Source organism: Benincasa hispida, chromosome 9 (assembly GCF_009727055.1).
Source record: "Benincasa hispida cultivar B227 chromosome 9, ASM972705v1, whole genome shotgun sequence".
Taxonomy (NCBI): Eukaryota; Viridiplantae; Streptophyta; class Magnoliopsida; order Cucurbitales; family Cucurbitaceae; genus Benincasa; species Benincasa hispida.
Genome location: NC_052357.1, coordinates 72,230,732 through 72,254,512, shown reverse-complemented (window position 1 = coordinate 72,254,512; position 23,781 = coordinate 72,230,732). Strand labels below are relative to the sequence as shown.

Genomic DNA, 23,781 nt, shown 5'->3' with positions numbered 1-23,781 from the left:
GGATTTAGACTTTCATTACAATTTATGAAATCAATAATAAGTATATTGATTATAGAAAATATTTATCATTTTACAAACTGCGAGTTTTAGGACATAAAACCCAACAAATCTGACATTTAATGGATGTTGAATAATTGAATTAAAGGATTTTAATTAATTATTCAAGTACCATTGGAACAACAAGCTACAGGTCTATGAGGTTCTTTCTGTAGCTCAACAAGAATTAAATAAGAATCAATTTTGAATTAATTTGAATTGTTCAAATTAATTGAGAGGAAATAATTACTATAATATATATGATACATTATATATAAAGTTTATTTGAGAGGAAATAAATATTTGAATATGATTCAAATATTAGTTATATGAATTTGATTCATATAATTGAATTTAATATAAATGGGATATTATATAGCATTGATGAGAGAAATAAAACTTTAAGTTATATTGTGTGCGTGCATGCGCGTGCGTGTGTGGGTGTGGGTGTGTGGGTAGGTGTGTAGGTGTGTGCGTGCGTGTGCGTGTGTGGGTGTGTGCGCGTATATGTTCTCAGCTCANGTGTGCGTGCGTGTGCGTGTGTGGGTGTGTGCGCGTATATGTTCTCAGCTCACTATGTGTGCATGAAGTGGTTATGGTACGTGCGTCTTCTTCACAAAAGGGAATGGCCAGAGAAATTACAGAGCTATCTCTCTACAAAAAATCTCCAAAAGAAAAGATTATACCTACCCTATCTATTTTCCTCTCCATCTCTTTCCCTCTCTAAAATCATAGAGCCCACAAATTCTTGTGATTCTCTTCCCAATAGAGAATATAATAGGTTCTAATTGGTAATAACCAATTTGGGTTTCGAGTACATTACAGTTCTTAACTTTTTGGAGAAGAGGATTACGTGAAGAAGATTAGATCTTCAAGGGTGAGTTCTTCTTATCTCTTTTCTCAATTTCTATTAACACGTTGTAAATTAAATTAAATGCATAATTCTTCTGTAGTTTTCTGTAAAATTCTTGTTCTGTAAAAATTGGGATTTGGGATAGATTTCCACTTTCCCTCCGAACCTTAACCGGTTCCTTCACAAATTTTGATAGAAGATATAGGAACAAATTCTATGGTAGTAGATCCATTGACTAAAGGTTTACCACCTAAAGTTTTTCATGAGCATGTCTCTTACATGGGTGTTAAGTCACTTTTTCGATTCCATGGTTTAGTGGGAGTTTGGTATTGATGATGTTCTTTGAACTTAATTTATTTATTTTCTATATAGAATAAAGTTTATGGTTTATATTTATTATCTGAACTTGTTTATCATGCATGCGATTTTGCAAATGTGGTTTAGCATAAAATTTTTAAGAATGATCTCACTAAAGATTTTTGTCTCGTAGGAAATAGGCATGATCTAGATCACCTTGCATATAGTTTCCATACTATCCATCCATACTTGATCTATGTCATTGAATATATTGGAATTGGTGATCAAGGAATGTTTAGTTACAAGGGAGTGACAAAAGCATTGATTCTATACTGATACAGGAGATAGAGTATATTGAACTAAAGGGGGATTCTATTATTGAAATAACATGTTTTATGTGTGCTTAAGGATTGTGTGATTTAATTGCATTATGTACAAATAGACATAGCCTAAGTGAAAGATTGTTAGACGTATTTAAATAATAATACATATAATTAAAGTATGGACTATGTATGTAGATTAATATTCGATCACATTGGGTTATTTTATTAAATTGGGCCTTATTATGTGACATAATTAGTTAAGGTCATAGATGAAAGGATACGCGAATACTCATTATGAAAAAAACCGTATCTTAATTCTAATTTTATAGAACATGCATAAAATATAAAAGGCAGAAACAAAATATACATAATCTAACAAGCATACTTTGATAAATAATTAAAAAGAAACAAGAGATCACATACCCTTGAAGACTAGTCTTTTGACACTTCCTATCCGATTCTTGAACACAACGAACACCTTGATCATGGGATCTCAACAATCACTTGAACACCACCACGCATAAATCTCGTTATTCTTTGGATAGAGAATCGATGGGAGTTGTGGGCTTCAAGATTAATTTGGAGAAAGGATTTGGGAAAATAAATTGAGAGAGTAGAACACCAAAAGGAACTCACTCCAATAACAACACAATGTGTCCTTATATAGGCAAGAAGAAGATGATTCATCTTCCATACCTTTTGCAGTTCCAATTCCATAAATTTAACATGAGAAATAATTGGCACTAACTGCCTAACTCACCTGTTTAACCTGCTTGGGAAACCCTGGAATAACATATTTAACATTCAAGAGCTAGCGGAACTTAAAACATTTATAATAACCTTAGGGTTCTATACATAGCAAACTTATGACATATATACATAAACAAGAATCAGGGGGTCCCATACTCATTATTAGTCCCTAATATGAAGACACATGTGTACAATTATTTATAGAACAGACACATAAACTTTCTTTCAACTGAGTCTTTAAGTGGCAGAGCAGTAGTGCAATTATCCTCTGGGGAGATGACCACTACTTGGGAGAAGGAAAACATTTAAACGAGTGAGCTACTAGGCCAGTGAGTGACCAATAAATCATAAACATCATGCTTTAAAACTGAAACTGCCAAGCAAACTCATATTTAAAACTTTCAAACATAACATAGCTTAAAACATAGTTTAACATAATTTTTAGTTGAGAGAGAACCTTTTTGCTCAATCCCTCAACGTTAAACCTTAATTGGTGTGCGTGGAGTATTCTCAATACAACCAACATCAATTTTACCTACATACACATGGTTATCACTAAGTACCGTCATAGCTTAGGTACTATTGCCCAAATACCTTCTCATTGTCCTTTAGTATCGGGTTCTAATAATCATCATAAAACTCATACTTTGAAGTAAATTATACTTTGACAGCATATGATTGGGAGTTATTCAAAATAACTTTGTCCCAAATAATTAAATTATATAATTAATTAAAACAAATTTCTTACTTTCAATTAATTAAAATAATACACACACATATAATACATTAAAACCATATGTTATATCTTAATATAATATATAACTTATAATTTATATTATATCATATATAATATAACCTATAGTCTAATATTTTCTCACTTAATTTATATGAATCAAATTCATATTAATATTTGAATCATAGTCAAATAATTAATTTTCTTTCAAATAAAACTTTATAGATGTATTATATACATTATAGTATAACTTATATAATCAAATCTCTTTATTAATTTGAACAAATCAAATTAATCTAATTTGATTTTCATAAATCCCAATTGAGCTAAGAATGGAGTCTTATGGACCTATAGATTGAAGCTCCAATAGTACTTCATTAATTCAAAGTCCAGAGTTGGTCGTTGGAGTTTTCATCGGAGGTGGTTGTCGGAGCACTGAGTTAGTTCCCAAAGTGTGACAATGGTTGATGGGTGGAGCCATTGAAAACATTGAAAGAAGGGAGAGTTAGGGTGAGTTGGTATATACCAACTCAACTCCACCAACATTTAAAGTTGGTAGGTCAAACAATAAGTTGGTATATTATATCAACTCAACTCAATTCATGTCGGTGAACCAAATACCCCTTGTATTCTTTGAACTAGTAGTTTTCTTCAATCTATTTTCTTCTAGGTTTGTCTATAAATGTCATTAGAGTGTGCTTAACTTGATTTTTAAAAACAATATTTGACAGGAAAAATTATTGTATAGTTTATAGTAATTAATATCTCGAGAGATGCTTGCCTTGTGAACCCAAAAAAGAAAAAAAAAATTGTAATACATGATGTAAATGTTTTGGATAAAAAATTAATTATCTTTTATTGAAATGTGTTATATAATAAAATATTATAAGCTAAATGAACTTAGCTTAATGGTATTGACATGCGCTCTGTGAACTTTCAAAATATCTATTTTGTGTTTTAAACATTTAAAGATGTTAGTCATGGACTCATGTGTGGATAATTTTACTTTTAAAATGTATATCATGGTCTATATTTTTTAAATAAAAATAAAAATTTGATAATTTAGGTTATTTTGCTATTTTGTTTTGTTTAATGTTCGTCTTTTAACATATTTGACTTACATCCATACTCACGGTAACATGCTAATACAAATACTTAAAGTGGCGCCATTAATTTGTTAAATTTAAAACAAGAAAGAGAGATCACAATAGTTGTTTTTTTTATTAATAAACTAAAATAAATATTTTAAAATTCGAGAATAAATTAAAACATTTTACAAATTTATAGACCAAGACAAAACAAACTTAAAAATTCAAATACTAAAATATGATTTGAACCATAAATGGACTTTGATTGCTTTGCTTGTGTTTCACTCTTCCGACAAAAGAAATAATAATAATAATAATGATAATAATAATAATAATGATTCATTGCAAAATAAATAAATAAGATTGGGTGAAAGGGCAAGCATGAACAACGACATTCTGCCCAACCAAACATCCGCGTTCCTCTCATCCCTTTCCTTTTCAATGTCAAATTTCCAACCTCCCACACTTTATATTTTCAATGTTTATTTTTAATCCACAAACTTATAATATATTCACCATGTCATTTTCATTACATTTATTTAATCTTATAGTAAAATGTTGGATGATATAATATTAAATTTGTCCTTATTTACATGCTTAAATTTTTGGATTAACTGGTAATTTTATATAATATCATAACATGTTAATGTTATTTCCTTCTCAATTTTAACATTGATTTGCACTCGTTGGGTCTTCAACATATTTCAAGACCACAAGTGAGCAGGAGTATTAGATGTTGTAATATTAAATTCACCTTCATCAATCGGCTTAAGCTTTTAGGCCCATCAGTGATCTAATACAAACACCTTATACATTCATATATTACATCTTATAAGAAGCAATATATTCATATATATATAAACAATTATTTTAAATAACAAAACGGTTGAAAATATTTACAAATAATAGCAAAATCTCACAGTCCATCTACAATAGATCGTAATAAACTACTATCTGTGTCATGATGACACTGATATACACATATATATAGGTAATAGTCTATCGTCGTTTATCGTAGATAAATAATAAAATTTTGCTGTATTTATAAATATTATGGTTTATTTTTCTATATTTGAAAACAACCATATATATAAAGTTAAATATCAAAATATAACATGTATTCTCTTTTACAATTTTATAAATCTATAGTTGTGGTTAAAGCATATATATATATGGATAGTAAAGCCCAAATTATATTTAAAGGGCATTTTTATACTTTTCAAAGTTGCAATATTATCTCTGATTTTTAATAAATGTTTAAAAAATTAAACAAAATTTAGAACGATGTAGCACGGACCTAGAATGAACGAATATTCAAACTTGTGTTTTAAGTTATCACCACACAATTTTAGGTCTTAATTTCCTTCAGGATCCATAAGGGTCTATACTACAATAGTGAATTTAAAATATTTATTTAATGAATATAGAGTATGTTAATTTAGTCATATTGTATTTATGGCTTTCACGCATAATTTTGATCGTCATAAAAATTTAAATGTAGGTCTTAACTTAATAACTTAGGTCTCATTTGAAATCATTATTATTTTTATTATTCTTAAAATTAATTTTATAAATACTACTTCCACACTTATAAGTTGTTCTATTTTTTGTTATACACTTTCTAGTTTTTACGGATATTTGTGAAAAGTCAAGTCGTGATTTTGTAAACTTTTTTAAAAAATTGTTTTTATTTTTTAAATTAGATTAAAAATTGAAATTGTATTAAGAAAGATGAAAATTACCTTAAAAAAAATATTTGAAAGGTGACAAACATAAATTTGAAAAAAAAAACTAAACATAAATCATTATGAAACCATAATTTAATGATTATGTCTAATAATGTAAAAATATTAAACTAGTACAAAATAAAAGCATGCTAGTGAATATTATAAGAACAAAATGACGAGTATATTTGAAGCAATTTTTGGCAGGAACAAAAACACTTCTCCCTTCATTGAAAAAAAAAAAAAAAAAAAAAACTATTTTCCCTCAAAAGCATCATGTTTTTTGGTAACATAAAAGTGCTCTAGAAAAAAGTGAAGTATCCAAAGTAATTAACTAGTTTGGTTTAGTTTTTTTTAGTAATTTACTAGTTTGGTTTAGTTTTTAGTATAAAATTAGACATGTTGATTAATATTTGAAGAGAATAAAAAATTATTGGTTTGGAGTCGATTATTTAAGCGGTCGATTCAATTTTATTTCCTTTCTTCTTTGCAAAAATTGAAACCGATCATAAAATTTGATTTTTTTTCAATTTTCAAACAGAATCCTCCAAACTGACCGATTCCAGACTGACCCGACAAAGCAATTTTAGTTGATTGGTTCAATTTGGTTATTGATTGACCTAAAAACTAAGAAAAGAAGAGAGTCCTCTTTTTTTTTAAAAAAAAATTTAATTTTAAGATACCTCTATAAATCAAACCATTGGTAGTAAGTAGATAACAGAGAAAATTTTCAAACTCAGTAGAGATTAAAAAAAAAAAAATTACCTTTAAATGATGTAAACTAAGCCTAAACACTTTGTCTAAGAGTGTTTATAATTAAAGTGTTTTTTTTTTCCTAAACCCACGATCTAGAGACTAAAAGAAACCTTATTATTAATATTATTATTATTATTTTATTTTGTTTTCCCCTAAAGTCATCTCAAACACATCTAACACTATATTTTAATCAATTTCTAATTACAAAACCATATTTTAACGCACAAACAAATCAAACAATCCTTTTTTTTTTTTTTTTTTTCGTGAAAGGAACAAATCAAACAATCTTAAAGCGTTAAAAGGTAAAAGATATATTAAATGAGCATACTATTAAAGATATTGTTTTTTTACCTCTCACTTGTTAAACTATATCAATTTTACTCTTAAATTTTCGATCTTTTACCTAATTATTCTTTAAAATTAGATAAATATAATCATTTTTACTTTAAAATTTTAAAATGTTGCCATTCTAACCTTATAATAAGCTATCACTATAAAAATCATTAAGAAGCTTTTCTCGTGTAGGATTAAGAAATTATAAAACATACCTATAACACGAAGTAATTTTTTTTTAGTGTTACACCAATAGAGTGTTTTTTTTAATTTATAAATTTTGACAAAATTATAAAATGGTTAATACGTGTCAAACTTATTTTTGTTGAAAGCTTTATTTTATTGAAATAATGAATATGTAAAAGTTTTTACATCATTTTATATGTTAAAATTAGTTGGCAAATTAACGAAAATTGAACCAAAGATAGCATATACAATATTTAATAAAGTCTATAATTTAATTTGTTAAAGATTAAGGTTCAAGTTCACATAACCTTACAAGTTAAATTATAAAAACAAATGAATATAGCAAAACTTTTACGTAGTTTTCCATTTTCACACCATCGAAAGAAGGTACAATTCTAAAAATAAAAATAACTTTTTTTTATAAAAAAATTGCTTCATTTTTAAAAACATTAAGTGAAAAGCAAGTAATAAAATTTTAAAAAAAAATCATTCATTTAAAAAAGAGAAAGAAAGTTAGGAATTGTTTGGGACTCGTAATGGAATGAGTTTGTAGTGTAATGTAATCCAAAATTCATATTTGAGTTGAGTGTTTTAAGCTAAATTTGTAATATTAAACTCATACTCATTAGGAATTAGTTGGTACTCATGATGGAATGAGTTTGTAGTGTAATGTAATAAAAAATCCATATTTGGATTGAGTGTTTTGAGCTCGATTTGTAATATTAAACTCATACTATTAAGATTCTTTGGGGTTCGTAATGGAATGAGTTTGTAGTGTAATGTAATCCAAAATCCATATTTGAATTGAGTGTTTGGGTTCGATTTGTAATATTAAACTCATTCAATTTCAACAATTTTCAACCTAACCCTCTTTTGCATCGTTTTCACATTTGATGATTTAATTTCCTTTCCACATTCTATTTTTCACGCATTCAACACTCATCTGATTTTCAGTAATCTTGATTACATTATAGTTTTGTAAAGGTAAAGTATATTTTTTAACTTCGTTTTAAAAATTGAATTGTAGAAAAAAAAATTCAGAGTACTAAGTTAGTATGAAAAATTTTCCATATTACATTCTTTCATGCTTGTCACAATGGTTGTATCTAAAAATTATGTGAAGTTTACGAATTTTATTTAATGACGTGTTAAAAGGATGAAGGGAATGAGTTAGTACTACATTTTTTTTCCTCAAAAACTAAAAAAAGGTAATTTTCTTTTTTTAAAAAAGAAGTTTCTGTTTAAAAAGAGGAAAAAAAAAGAAAAAAGCGAAAGGGAAAAGGGAAAAAAAAGCTGAAAGCGGCAATGCAATAATGACAAAAACAAATCGGTTACCAATGGCGGGTTCCACGAGCCTCGTGTTCCTCTGTTTCTGACCTTCTTCTTCTTCTTCCTTTCGACTCTGAATTTCCAATTCAATTTCTCTGAAACACACAGACAAACAGCCAAGCGAGTAGACCGAGAAACAAAGAAGAATACCCACTGGACAAATTTTGCTCAGATCTCCACCTTCACGCATTCCCATGTCTGTTTTCCTTTCCTTTTCTCTTTCTATTTTCAATTTCTTCTTAATTTTTTATCTCCAAAATCACTCCAATTTGTGAATTCCGGTTCTTGTTTTTACTTTCAGAATTGGGATTCCTCTAATTAATCCTCTTCCCAAGTATTCATTCAATCTCTTTCTCTCTCTGTCTCTGATTCTGTGCTCCTCGCATGGACGGCTATTACGCATTCTCATCGATCTCAACGGTCAGTGCTTCTTCCTTCTTGACTTTTGCGCGATTTCCCTCTCTTTCTAATGGGGTTTCTTTCTTTTATCGGTTCGCACTTGGAGGTTTGCTGTAATGTGTGTGAATCAGAGCTTTGCATTTCCCCTTGGAGTTGATTTTTTATATGATCTGCTTCTGTGATTTGTTTTTTTTAGTTTATGCTGTTCGATTCGTTTGATCTGTATCTTGTTGTAGTTGGGTTTGTTCTGAAATTTGCTTTTCTTGTCCAGTAGATTATTTCTGGATCTGGAGTGGTCGATGTTGCTCATGATGCTTCTCCCTGTTTTTCATCTCCATCGATTTGGAATCGGGCGGATATGGCGGCTATGATTAGGAGGGGTATGCCGGTGTTCTTTGGTGGTATTGGCCTAGGGTTTTGCTCTGGGGTTTTTCTGTGGTTTCTGTTACCATGGGCTGTGGAGGATCCAAGGTGGACGAGCTTCAATTGGTGACTCTTTGTAGAGAACGGAAGGAGTTGATCAAAGCCGCGTCTCGACATCGTTATGCTCTTGCTGCAGCTCATGTTACGTATTTTCAGTCTCTCAAAGACATTGGTGAAGCTATACGTAAATTTGTTGACGAAGAGATTGTGATCTCTGGTGCTGAATCATCATCCTCTCATGGCTCTCCTGTTCTTACACTGCCATCCGATGAAGGGAAGGGGAAGAGGAAGAAACCGAAATCTGGTGAGAAACACATAAACTCGTCTTCTTCTTCCTCGGTTTTACATTCTGTTTCGATTTCACATGAGCCCTCTCCTCATGAAGACGAGATTGACGGTTCTCACTTGCATTTATCATCTGGATCGGAGTCTGAATCTGAACACAATTCTTCGGGTCATATTCATATCGAGGATAGCCCAGTACATGATGAAGTTCATAGCCATCCTCCTTATGCTTATCCGCCAAGGGATACCCCATTTCAAGAAGAAGTTTATAGCCATCCTACTTATGCTTATCCGCCAAGGAATGTCCCAGTACAAGATGAAGGTCATAGCCATCCTTCTTATGCTTATCCGCCCAGAGATATCCCAGTACAAGATGAAGGATATAGCCATCCTCCTTTTGCTTATCCGCCAAGGGATATCCCAGTACAAGTTGAAGGTTATAGCCATCCTCCTCCTTATGCTTATCCCCCAAGGGATTGGAGTTCAACGAATACATACGCCTATTATATGCAGAAGTCAACCACTCCGGCGACGACGGTAATGTATGATGGGCCGGAAACACATACAGCTTCAGATGGGCAGTTGCCTGGTCCATCGTACAGTTATCCGCCATATATGCAGTATGGAAACGGAGGGTTCTATGGGTTTTCAATGGGTTCACCCCCGGATTATAGTATGCCCAGTCAGCAGCCAAGGCGCCCTGCTACTCCACCGCCTCCGCCTTCTCCGCCGAAGGTCTCTGCTTGGGATTTTATGAATGTTTTTGATGGTTATGATAATGGTTATCAGGATTATAATTCAGGAAATAGATATGGGTATGGTTCCATTCAGAGCAGTCCTGATTCCAATGAAGTGAGGGAGAGAGAAGGGATACCTGAGTTGGAAGATGAAACGGAGCCTGAAGCTCTGGAAGAAATTAAAGAGAGGAAGAAATTGAAGGTGGAGGCGATGAACAAGAATCTGAATTTAGGGGAGGGAACTTCAAAGTTTGTACCACCGGAGAGTAGTGGGGACAGCTCAAAGCCTGTGCCATTGCCAAATAGTGATAGCTCAACGGTATCAAAGCAAAAGGGCATAAATAACAGTCCTGATACACTTGTGTCTAAAAAATCGGAACAGGAGCCAGTGGAGAAGAAAGAGGTGAGTTTTGAGATTGAGGAGACTTCAACATTGGATATCGAATCTTCCAAGAAAAGTAATTTAGCCACATTTGCTGCCTTTGGTACAAGGGACCTCCAGGAAGTTGTGAGTGAAATTAAGGATGAATTTGAAGCTGCTTCTGGCTATGGGAAAGAGGTTGCCATGTTGCTTGAAGTGGGGAGATTGCCTTATCGATCTAAGATCACTGTACTTAAAGGTTGGTACCAACGGGGGGACTGGTCTTTTAACTTTTTCTTCTTCTGATTATATCCTTAAAACATCTCTCTCCCTCAATGGAACAGTTTTTCATAATTAATCTGCTAAATGCACCTTTTTTGGCTTCTTGTCGTGGTATGTAAATAATCTATGTCTACTATTTACGGTATGTAAATAATCTATGTCTAGTATTTATGGCGCATCACGCTCAGGTGAGCTGGGTTGCATTGACCTTTTAACAAACATTGACACAATATGTGTATGTATATGAAATGATCATCATTTTTTCCATGGATGAATAACATAATGAAGGGATGCAACTCCTAAAATAATACATGGTATGGCAGCAAGTCTTGTTGTTTATGGCCTCAGGTTTTCTAATCTCCTTTCTGGCTTTGGGTTTTGTTGGAATTTGATAAGTTTGACCCAAGGTAACCTTGGGATTGAATTTCTAGAAGTTGCCAGATGCATCTTGATATTAATATTTTCTAAATACTTACTGTTTGGATCTTATTTATTTCCTACTGCCTATATTGGCGAATAGTTTATTGCCATATACTAGAGGGAACAATTAGTTGCCGGCGTTACAGAAATTCCTGTTATTTTGCAGTGATTCTTTCTCGGATCCAGTACTTGGTGGCCCCTTCCTCAGCATCTTCTCAGCCGCCATTGATTTGGTTGGACCCTAAGACGGTGAAAATGGCCAAAGCATACACTGGGTTGAGCAGTCCTGGCAATGAGTTTGACTTGAAATCTGGAAGCCTTTCATCTACGCTGGAGAAGCTTTATGTATGGGAGAAGAAATTGTATAAAGAAGTTAAGGTACTGATGGATATAAGTTATATTCTAATTTTTGCTTCTTGGTTATGTAGTTGATTCGATTCCAGTTGTGTTCCTTAATAAATGCATTAAAATATGAATTTGTAAAGAGTCTAGATGAACTAATTGTTTGAATTTTGACGTGGGTACTGTCCTTTCTTTTCCCTCATTCATACCCCCCCAATCCTTGCTACATTCCATGATAGAGAATGTTTGGCATCCTTTTCAATGTGAACCCTGTCAAATTTGGTGAATGTGTTTTAAGATAAATAGAATTCATGTGCACACAAACAATCCTAGACTCTAATAAAAAATAAGACAATTATTATTAAGGACATATGCTTGCGATTTTTTATTCACAACCTGATTTTTGTTCTCTACTTTTTCTGAATAATACAAGCTCATTCTTATTGCAACTTTCTTTTGGTCTTCTGTTATTGGGGCAGTTGTTCTAAGGATCCTTGCCATTTGGCTCTTGTTTTGTTGATGGACAGCGTCAGGCGCTGCAAAAAGAGCTTTCTAGTTAGGTTGCAGATAGATATGTTTAATTTACCCAAATAATCAATTGATATTAGTATAATTTTTTTGTTTTAATTATTTGATTTTTCTTGTGTTGTCGGGTCCACCGGATATGATTGGACTATATAACGAAGATTAGCATTGCCCCTGCATAAGAACTATTTGTTGATTCTTCGAGTTGTCGAGGATTGGGCTGCTGGCAAAAGCCTTTTTAGACAAGACATATGAAAGTTATTACATATGATTGTATTTAGCGTTCATTTTACTGTCTTTCTTGAAACTATAAAAATAAAATGCTTGAGAGAACGAAATTATCATATCTCAGTGTGTGTGTTTTTAAATTTTTTGTTATGTATAAATAATCTCTGTGGTTCTAGCTTCCGAAGCATGTGAATGACCTTTAATGATGGCTGCACATTATGAACTCATGGGTGAAGGTAGCTACAATTTTTTTTTTGGTAGAATAGGAAATGGCTCGAATGATGTTGTGCAGTTGACATGAAAACGCTGTCCTATTCAGTATTCATAACAAATCTCCAATTTGACTTCTAGGATTGGTGCGTGTAGCTTGATTGCTTTTAATTAGGTGTCTGGATAGAAATAACTTTCCTGACTCTACTGTTATGTGCTTTTGGCTAGGATGAAGAAAGGTTACGTGTTATTTATGAAAAACTGTGCAAAAAGTTGAAAAGGTTAGACGAACATGGAGCTGATTCCAGTAAAATTGATGCTACTCATGCCTCTATTAGAAAATTATCAACCAAGATCGACGTCTGTATCAAAGCCGTTGATGCTATATCAAGCAGGATACAGAAGTTACGGGATGAAGAATTGCAGCCTCAATTAAATGATCTTATTCATGGGTATTCAAACACTTCCGATCTTGATTAGTCAATTCTTTTGAAGTTGAGGGAACCGTATGAAATTTTCTTTTCTGCTAAAGATTAAATAGAGAGATGCAATATGCATTAGTTATTTTAACAAAGGATTTCACATGATACCTTTTAAATGCTTGGATAAAATCACTACAAACAGCCTATTAGCTTTGGCAGTTGCTAAGGCATTTTTGTTTGCAAGTAGCTTGACATGAACAAGTAATGAATTTTGCACGTCATGACATGTTTGGTCTTCATTGTTAAAACCTCTTTGTTACATGCAGGTGGATAAAAATGTGGAGATCCATTCTCAAATGTCACCAGAAACAATTTCAAGCAGTCATGGAGAGCAAGATTCGCTCATTAAAAGCTAGAACCGGCTCTCGAAGAGATGAGAGTCTGAAAGCTACTGTGGATCTTGAAATGGAACTTGTCAATTGGTGCAGCAGATTTAGCAATTGGGTTCGCACTCAAAAAGCTTATGTTGAATCATTAAATGGATGGCTCCTACGATGCCTTAACAAAGAGCCTGAAGAAACCGCTGATGGAGTTGCTCCTTTTTCACCAGGTCGGATGGGAGCTCCGCCAATTTTCATTATTTGTGATGATTGGCACCATGCTATGCTTGAAATTTCAGAAGATAAAGTGGTTGGTGCCATTCATGGTTTTGCTTTAAACTTACATGAGTTATGGGAAAGGCAAGATGAGGAACAACGTCAGAGAATCAAAGCCAATTTCCTTTACAAGGATTTTGAAGAACACCTTAGAACCTTGAAAATGGAGAGAGCAATGATAAAATCTGACCAAGATGAGGCATCAGGAAGAACTGCACTTTCCAAAGTTCCTTCTAAAAATGAAGTTTCACCACCAGATGATCTGAAAGCTAATTTGGATTCATTGAGGAAGAAGTTATATGATGAAAGAGCAAAACACAAGGATGCCATTAAACTGGTTCATAGTGCTGCTTCAAATAGCATACAAGCAGGCTTGGTTCCAATTTTTGAGGCTTTGGAAAAATTCAGTTCTGAGGTCATGAAAGCTTATGAGCAAGTTAGACTTTAAAACTCTTAGAGGCTAATACCTGAAGTACAATTTAGCTCCACCACATTCGTTTAAACAGGATTGTACTACAGCAGGTTGTGTGTGATCGGGAGATACTCTGACATATCGGCACTCGCAAATCCTGGTAGGCATTTATTTAAAATCCCCTCCCTTTCATGTACATATATAAGCGATCGAGATCACCTGGTGTATGTATAATATTAGGTTAGGAGAAGGAAACCATGAAAAAGTATTAGAAACACTGAGAAAAGAAGAATGAATAAGAGAAGCTTAGAAGCGATATTTTCGGAACAAAAAGTTGGATTATAATTTTGAAGAGGAGAGAAGGGTTTTATTAGAGGATTAAGGAGAACATAGATAATAGAGGTCAGTGGTGGTATTGGTTACTTTGCTGTGCCTTGGAGAGCTGTGAAGTTGGTGCAGGTTTTGAAAAAAAAAATGGTTTTGTTTTGCTTAGCACCTTCGTTTGGATGGATAGGAACAGGAATGTTGTATAGAAATTCATTTATTGGTGCATTTGTTGTAAGTTACATTAGATTCTAGAATCTCCAAGATGGAAAAACTAACCCAAATTTTGATAATCTATGTTTTGGAGGAGTAATGGCTGTTGTTATTTGTTCTTTTTGTTTTCTTCTTGACAAGTTACAACTTACAAGGGCACATTGAACCATAAATGTTAAATTAACTGAAATATGTTAGTCAAGTGTGATAACTACTTAATTCAATTTGCCTAAGATCTGACTTACTAAAATAGGTTATCATTCTCATAAGTTGGAGTTTGTTTTCACAAGGACCTAAAATATTTTAGGTAATTAGTAATCTTTTATACAATTGGCTTCAATGGATAACCATTTAGTATTTATTATAAATATTATGATAATAGATGTCCATTAAATGTTTATGTTTATGTTTAGTGTCCATTGACCATGTGTCATGTCTTTATTTTTCAAAATGTTATCCACGTGTCTCAATATTATACATTATTAGTATTCATGTAATTCATGTCTTACTTGTCAAATTGCCTATGAATAGTGACATGTGGTGAATTTTGGAAGATACACATCAGGTAAAATCCAAAAAGATTGGAGAAAGTGGAGAAGTCCATCCTTTTTATTTTATTTACTTTTGCTATTTATTTATTTAATATATTTATATATTATGTTTAATTTATTTTAATATTATATNCATCCTTTTTATTTTATTTACTTTTGCTATTTATTTATTTAATATATTTATATATTATGTTTAATTTATTTTAATATTATATTATATTATATTTTATTGGTATTTGTGTTAACACAATACGTTATCAATACGAGTTTCTTTCATTTTCCCCACTAAAGATAGGTAGTAAAGGTATGTTGGTTTTTCTCTCTATTCATTATAATCAATAAATTAAATGTTGTTTTACATATTTAATATATATTAAATTTCTAATATAAATATAATATTTTGTAATAGTGTTACTATGAAAAATATTACAAAAATTAGAATTTGTAACATTTGATATTAATGGTAATAATTATTTGTTATTAATACTTAATGCCAAAATACATCTGGATGCATAAAAATATAATCATCAGAAAGTAATTTTTCTTCCTAAAGCTCATCGTAAATGAATGCAATTGAGACTCCAAAATTTTAAATTAATATGTTAGAGAAGACATTTTTCTACATTTCGGATATGCTCATGTAGTAGCAATACCGAGAGAAAGGGTTTAAATAATATTCTAAACTAATTTCATGTCTTCTTGTGGCTAAACAAAAATAACAAGTTATTGATGAAATGAATTTCGACCAATTGGAACAACACCATTCCTTGAAGTGAATGTTGTGTATGTTAATAATCGCGGTCGAGGTGAGGTCGTGGTCGTAGTCGAGGTCATGATCGTGGCAGAGGAATAAGTAATTATTATTTTCGTGTTGGTCGTTCTAATCATTCAAATTTCAAAAGAATCACACAAAATGATGATCACAAAGGAAAAACTCTATAAGATAACAGTTCAAAAGGTGTTGAAAGTAAACGATTTCGATGCAGAGTGACTGGGTATTGGTCACGTACCTGTTGTATGTCAAACCACTTAGTTGATCTCTATCAAGCATCCCTGAAAAAAAAAGAGAAAAATGTGGAAGTAAATGTTGCATACCAGGATAATGACATATTTGACCCATCCCATATAACAAATTTGGATGTGGCGGACTTCTTTGAATCTTTTGAAGAGAAAATCAATAGAATCGATGGAACATCAAGTGTTTTTTTTAACTTTGAAAATATCTAGATTTACTGTTTTTTGTATTCATCTCCATATTTTTTTCCTCTTAGTAGATGTTAACATTTGTATATTCCAAATGTTGTTTTTCTTATTGTAATTATTTTCTTTTAATGAAGAAACTTGGGTCATTTTCATACGTTGAGTGATTAAAAAATGAGTAAAGATGATCTATGTCTAACAGAGAGTGTAACTACACATACAATACTTACAAGTAGAAAATATTTTTCCAAACTGACAATGTTGGAAGAAAAAGTTAATACAATAGTAGGTTCTGCAGACCTAATTGAAGGATTTGGAAAAGCAAATATTATTTTGCCTAGAGGAACAAAATTTACAATTGACAATGCATTGATCTCTAGTCAATCAAAGAAAAACCTTCTTAGTTTTAAAGATATACGTTGCAATGGTTATCATATTGAAACTGATAGAAAAAGTAATATGGAGTATCTTTTATATCATATCTACTGTCTCATATGAAAAATGTATATTGGAAGAGTTGTCTGCTTTATCTTGAGGATTATATTATACTCATATACGAGTAATTGAAACATATGCAACAATAAACAATCCAGACATATTTACAATTTGACATGACAAATTAGGTCATCCAGGGTTTATAATGATGAGAAGAATTATTGAGAATTCAAATGGACATCAATTGAAGAGCCAAAAGATTCTTCAATCTAATGAATTATCATATGATGCTTGTTTTCAAGGAAAATTTATAATTAAACCATCACCAGCTAAAGTGGGGGTTGAATCACCTACATTTTTAGAACGAATTCATGGTGATATTGTGGACCTATTAACCTACCAAGTGGACCATTTAGATATTTTATGGTATTAATAGATGCATCTAGCAGATGGTCACACATGTGCTTATTACCAAGTTGAATTTTGTATTTGCAAGATTACTTGCTCAAATGATTGAGTTAAGAGCACAATTTTGTGATTATAAAATTAAGATCATTCCTCTTGATAATGCTGGTGAATTTACATCCAAAGCTTTTGATAATTATTGTATGTCAATTCGAATAAGTGTTGAACATCCTCTAGCTCATGTTCATACACACACAAAATGGTTTAGCAGAATCATTCACAAAACGTAATTGTTAGACCATTGCTTATAAGAGCTAAGCTTCCTACATCTGTATGAAGACATGCTATTTTGTATGCAACATCACTTGTACTCATTAGGCCAGTAACTTATCATAAGTACTCGCCATTACAATTAACTTATGGCCATGAGATAGATACTTCCCATATGAGAAGTTTTGGATCTATAGTAGATGTTCCTATTGCTCAACCACAACGTACTAAGATGAGTCATTAAAGAAGGCTAGGAATATATATTAGATATGATTCCCTATCAATTATTGAATATCTTGAACCCTTGACGGGTGATGTATTTACTGCACGATTTGCTGATTGTCATTTTAATGAGACAAATTTTTCAACATTAGAGAAAGAAATTAAGAAGTTGAAAAAACAAATTACATGGAATGCATCGTTATTATCTAATTTAGATCTCCGTACAGATCAATGTGAATTTGAAGTTCAAAAGATAATTCATTTGCAAAATATAGAAAATCAGTTACCAAATGCATTTATAGATGCAAAGAAAGTAACTAAGTCATATATACCAGCTGCAAATGTTCCATCGAAAATTAATATCCCAACACAGTAAGTTGTCACTAATGAGTCTAGAACACACCAGAAGTGTGGTAGACCAGTGGGTTCCAAAGATAAAAATCCTCGAAAAAAAATAATAAATAGTAAAAAAAGATTTGGTTGAAGATTTAAATATCCATGAAGAAATCCTTGACATGATTGGTAAGGAAGGTAAAATACCTAAAGATAATAATATTTCAATAAACTATGTCATGACAAAAAAAAGATTGAATCGAACTCGTTAATTATTGACAACATTTTTGCGTATAATGTTGCTCTTGATATTGTTGGGTTTTATATCCTAAAACTCGTGGTTTGTAAATATTAGAACTTATTTTGAGAATTTGATAAAGTTGTTGTTGAATATATTGTTTTTAAGAAATCCAATAAACCTAAGTCCCTTGACTATTATATGAGTACTTGAACTTTATGTAGAGACATACAAGTAAATAGTCAAAATGATCTATAGTATATGAATAAGGTTGGGTACCTTATTCTGGTAACACTATTGGATGCGGCCTACTCTGTAGTTGTTACAAAATGTTGTAAAGTGCTACATACGAAGTGATCCTAATTCGTGCATGTTAAGACATGATGAGTGAGAATGTTCTGTGCAAATGAGTTTTGTGCAAGATCAGACCACGAAACCTGTCACTCTTACTTTATAACGTTTTTTACTATTTAAGACTGATTATTTCAAAGCGATGACTTAGGTAACTTAACCTTAATCCTGAGCTAACTATGAACTCCTGTTTGTTCGGGATTATCCTTTGATCTGCAAACGGTGAGAGTAGACCAATTGCCTCTGCTCAATAAGCTTACCATTTTTGGGATAAGACCAGATGAATAGTTGGGAACATAGGGCGCAAGAGGGAATACACTCCTACCCGATTAGGGTTAGTAGAGAGGTTGTTCCCTTCAAGTGTTGATTTTGTGTCTTGAACAAGAGGTCTCACCCTCTCATTGGCCTAAGAGGGATTCGATTTGTTGATTGGATCACAAATCAATTATTCATTAGGGCATCAGTGAAACTTAAAGAACAAGAAGTAATTTGGGGGGTAAAACAGAGATTCGACCCAGCCGTTATTACGAGCAACCTGTGAAGGGTTAACTTACTAATTATGGTTATATTGAGTGGACATAATATATCTACAATGAGGGGAGTTCAGCTATGGGCTTTAGTGGAATCGCCCATTAGTTAACGAATGGGGGTTAAATCAGTCTAATGAGTTTAGCTGATTAATCTCGGATCGTTGCCCATGATCTGTAGGTACGCGAGGTCCCCCTACTAGCTCGTAAATGTATAAGCTTTAGGGTAGCTTGAGAAATTAATTTGAAACGTTCAAATTAAACGGAACAAGAGAATAAATATTTAAATATGATTTAAATATATAAAGATGATTATTGTGCAAAAAAAAATAATTTAATATTTGATATTAAATTAATTTAAGAAAATCAATTTTTGAATTAAAATGATTTAAAAGTCATTTTTTGTTTTAAAAAGAAAAATGAAAAAACGTTTTGCATGGTTGCACAAAATGGAAAATGAGTTTTCTCCATTACCATCATCTTTATGCTCACACACAAACCATTATCTTCTCTATTTTGATTCTCTATGCATGAGCTACAAGCCATACGCTCCATCTCTTTCCATGTTCATCTAGATATATAAAGAAGATTGGAGTTGTTGGAGAAGGAGAGAATACAGAATTTTGAAGAGAAAAATTACGGTGAAGAAGAAACTGTCTTTTTCAACTTGCTGCTGTGAGCTTTTCTTGTTTCTCCACATCTTCAAGCTGTTCTTGAGCCACCAAAAAGGAAGGTACACCTTGTTGGTATAGGTAGTAACTTTCAATTCTTTTAAGCCTTTCTTAACCATACTTTCATGTCCTCAGGATCCCTCTCATTCAGATGTGATATCGGTTCATTCATGTACCCCTCCTAAACTCGGGTCATTACATGCCTACCAGCTTTTTCTTGGTTCGTCCCCGAACTACATCTTACTGGGAGAGGTTCCGCTCTGATACCAACTTGTCACACCCCCTCCCAGATTATCCTCTTAATCTAGAAGAGGATATGACCGTGGTAGTTACTAGCCCTACTGCTAGCACGCACCATCTTAGCCTTCTAATCTAAATACCAACTTGTTAAACATTAATAATGTACACATACAACATGACTTCTTAAGGTTCTACATAAGATTATATAAACACATGCATAAAGCCATGACATAACATCTACGGGAAAAATATTCACAGTTGGGCCCATACATCTCTAACAAAGCCCTAGTCCCTCTCAAAACATGTGTACATAAACGAATCATCAACCTAAATCTTCTTAATAAGCCGGGCCTTTCAGTGGCAAGCAGCAGCAGGATCAATCTTGAGGAATCTGACTGCTATCTGAAAAAGGAAAACATAGAAAATTTGTGAGCTAGTAGCCCAGTGAGTGACTATAGAATCATATTACACCATGCATTACATCACTATAAACATGTAAATATACCGATGAGCATCTCAAGCAACTTTCTCTAAATATAAGCATTAAGAACCATTCTTAGACATCATTAAACATCATTATTCCTTAGTTGAGAACGAGCCTACAACGCTCTAGCTCCCAGTGTCTGTTATCGGCCAAGAGACCCATACTTTGGCCTCCCTTTGGTGGTATATGGCCTAGAGACTCATACTTTGGCCTCTCATTCAGAACTACCTACGTGCACGTGGAGTTTTCTAAGTACCGTTAATACCTTAGGTACTATTACCCATATACCTTCTCCATGTCCTTCAGTATCGAGTTATTTCGTAGCATCAAATTAAGTTTCATTGCATGTCATTTACGCAAGGACTCATTCTATCATAGCCTTCCTCTACAAAGCATATTTCAACTTTAGAAACTTAACTTTTGTAATGATTTCACAACATATCTTGGCCTGCGTTAAAACATATACAAGCCGGAAAAGATACGTTAAGCTATTCATTAACCATTTGTTGCTTGAGGAAGTATAAATTCATCATCAACATCACTGTAACTTACTTGGTCTTATATGCATAAGTATTGAAAGCATTAAGTTCATTTAGTCACTCACAGCTCGTCGGGACTCTTAACGGTTTATACACCTCTCCTAGCTCTTCTTGGCCTGAAACGACATAATTTCCGGTTAAATTCCTTAGAATTCTTAGCAAAATACCTCAGATAGCTTGTTAACTAAAGGAACTTTCATCAACAAAAATAAATTACTAGCGAGATAATCATCATGAGTGAATTCATTCTCATGAGCGAGATCCTCATAACCGAGATCAAGCTTTTCCCTAGCAAAACTTCAAGCTAGCGAGACTTACCTCTTCTAGAAGGCTTTGCTTCCTCACCAACGAGATTCAGGCCAAGTTTCCAGTGAGATTTCCTTCTTGAGCGAAATTTAGCACAAAAATCAGCGAGATTATCATCCTAAGTGAGATCCTCATCCTCTTTATCTCGCTCTCGTTCTCTACGGTGAGTTGTTTGCTTGTTCTTTCCAAGCAGTTGTCTGCTTATGCACAAATTCTCTATTTCAACTTCAAAATTCATAACTCAAAATCCAGAACTCTTTTCAAGAAACTTTCTTCTACAAACTTGTTTAGAATTGAGTTAACTTTCTAATCTTAAAATATCAGCTAATTTGTTTTTGTAGTTTGGCCTGGAGCTTCCAATCTTCACCTCGAGCCCTGATTAATCTAAGATTCTACCTCTTCTGCAAATTCTTCACTTTTTGTTATTCTCCTCCTAAAATCTTTCTTTGACAAGATAATCTCGAAAACTAGATTCTTCCAACTTTCAAATGGCGCCAATTTCACTAAATTTGCTCGTGCCAATTGCCGAAACCAAGCTTTTGAAGTTTCTCTTCCTTTTAATCTTCCTACCACATCCCGAGTTCAAAGATTAAACCGCCACGTCACCCCNATTTCACTAAATTTGCTCATGTCAATTGCCGAAACCAAGCTTTTGAAGTTTCTCTTCCTTTTAATCTTCCTACCACATCCCGAGTTCAAAGATTAAACCGCCACGTCACCCCATACTTAGTGCCTTCAGCCAAAGCCAATTAGTGAGCTTCCTCATTTAATATGTTTTTCTTTCCCTTCCTCCATAACTCCTATAAATAAACTTAGATTTTCACTTGTTAAATATTTAATGTAACATTCCCTCGGCTAAACATGCTTATCTAGGAAACTTAGAGTTTGGGGTTTACAAGATGAATTCTCCATAAGAAACCTATTTGTATACTAATATGTTTACAATGATTCTCTCGGCTAAAGTGTTTAAGAATCATCTAGTAAGACTAGAAATATCGGAGGTTAATAACCTAGGGCAAGTGGGAGAAATATCAGGTATGAGATACCAAATGGTAAAAACCATGGGTATGGGATGCCCTAGTTTATTGTATTTCTCTATAAAACTCGGAAACTCAGTCTTATATATCGGCTATATAAGTTACCATTGAAGTTTTAGTCCAAGTGGGAGTTTGTTGGGTTTTATGTCCTAAAACTCGTGGTTTGTAAACATTAGAACTTATTCTGAGAATTCGATAAAGTTTTTGTTGAATATATTGTTTTTTAGAAATCCAATAAACCTAAGTCCCTTGACTATTATATGAGTACTTGAACTTTATGTAGAGACATACAAGTAGATTAGGTTCAAGTAAATAGTCAAAATGATCTATAGTATATGAATAAGGTTGGGTACCTTATTCTGGTAACACTATTAGATGTGGCTTACTTTGTAGTTGTAACAAAATGTTGTAAAGTTCTACATGCGAAGTGATCTTAATTCGTGTATGTTGAGACTTGAGGAGTGGGGGTGTCCTGTGCAAATGAGTTTTGTGCAAGATCAGACCACGAAACCTGTCACTCTTACTTTATAACGTTGTTTACTGTTTAAGACTGATTATTTCAAAGCGAGGACCTAGGTAACTTAACTTTAATCCTGAGCTAACTATGAACTCCTGTTTGTTTGGAATTATCCTTTGATCTGCAAACGGTGAGAGTAGACCAATTGTCTCTGCTCAATAAGCTTACCATTTGGGGAATTATCCTTTGATCTGCAAGAGGAAATTCACTCCTACCCGATTAGGGTTAGTAGAGAGGTTGTTCCCTTCAAGTGTTGATTTTGTGTCTTGAACAAGAGGTCTCATCCTCTCATTGGCCTAAGAGGGATTCGATTTGTTGATTGGATCACAAATCAATTATTCATTAGGGGATCAGTGAAATTTAAGAAACAAGAAGTAATTTGGGGGGTAAAGCAGAGATTCGACCCAGCCGTTATTACGAGCAACCTGTGAAGGGTTAACTTACTAATCATGGTTATATCGAGTGGACATAATATATCTACAATGAGGGGAGTTCAGCTATGGGCTTTAGTGGAATCGCCCATTAGTTAACGAATAGGGGTTAAATCAGTCTAATGAGTTTAGCTGATTAATCTCGGATCGTTGGAGCCCATGATCTGTAGGTCCGCGAGGTCCCCCTACTAGCTCGTAAATATGTTAAGCTTTAAGGTAACTTGAGAAATTAATTTGAAACGTTCAAATTAAACAGAAACAAGAGAATAAATATTTAAATATATAAAGATGATTATTGTACAAAAAATTAATTTAATATTTTATATTAAATTAATTTAAGAAAATTAATTTTTTAATCAAAATGATTTAAAAGTCAT

At 32.8% G+C, this 23,781-nt stretch overlaps 1 protein-coding gene across 3 annotated transcripts; it reads left to right on the top strand.

The window, feature by feature from the left end:
• The first annotated feature begins 8,387 nt into the window (after positions 1–8,387).
• On the top strand, positions 8,388–14,747 carry LOC120086558 (nitrate regulatory gene2 protein). Of its 3 annotated transcripts, none has more exons than XM_039043269.1 (6): positions 8,388–8,604; positions 8,710–8,828; positions 9,082–10,872; positions 11,482–11,693; positions 12,849–13,072; positions 13,369–14,747. In XM_039043269.1, exons 3-6 carry the CDS (start codon positions 9,258–9,260, stop codon positions 14,144–14,146), a joined length of 2,829 nt encoding a protein of 942 aa, XP_038899197.1. In that variant the 5' UTR covers positions 8,388–8,604; positions 8,710–8,828; positions 9,082–9,257; the 3' UTR covers positions 14,147–14,747. The 3 variants fall into 3 exon arrangements, with proteins under 3 accessions (XP_038899197.1, XP_038899199.1, XP_038899198.1); XM_039043271.1 differs by having other exon boundaries at positions 9,079–10,872; XM_039043270.1 differs by having other exon boundaries at positions 8,388–8,828.
• Positions 14,748–23,781: the final 9,034 nt, after the last annotated feature.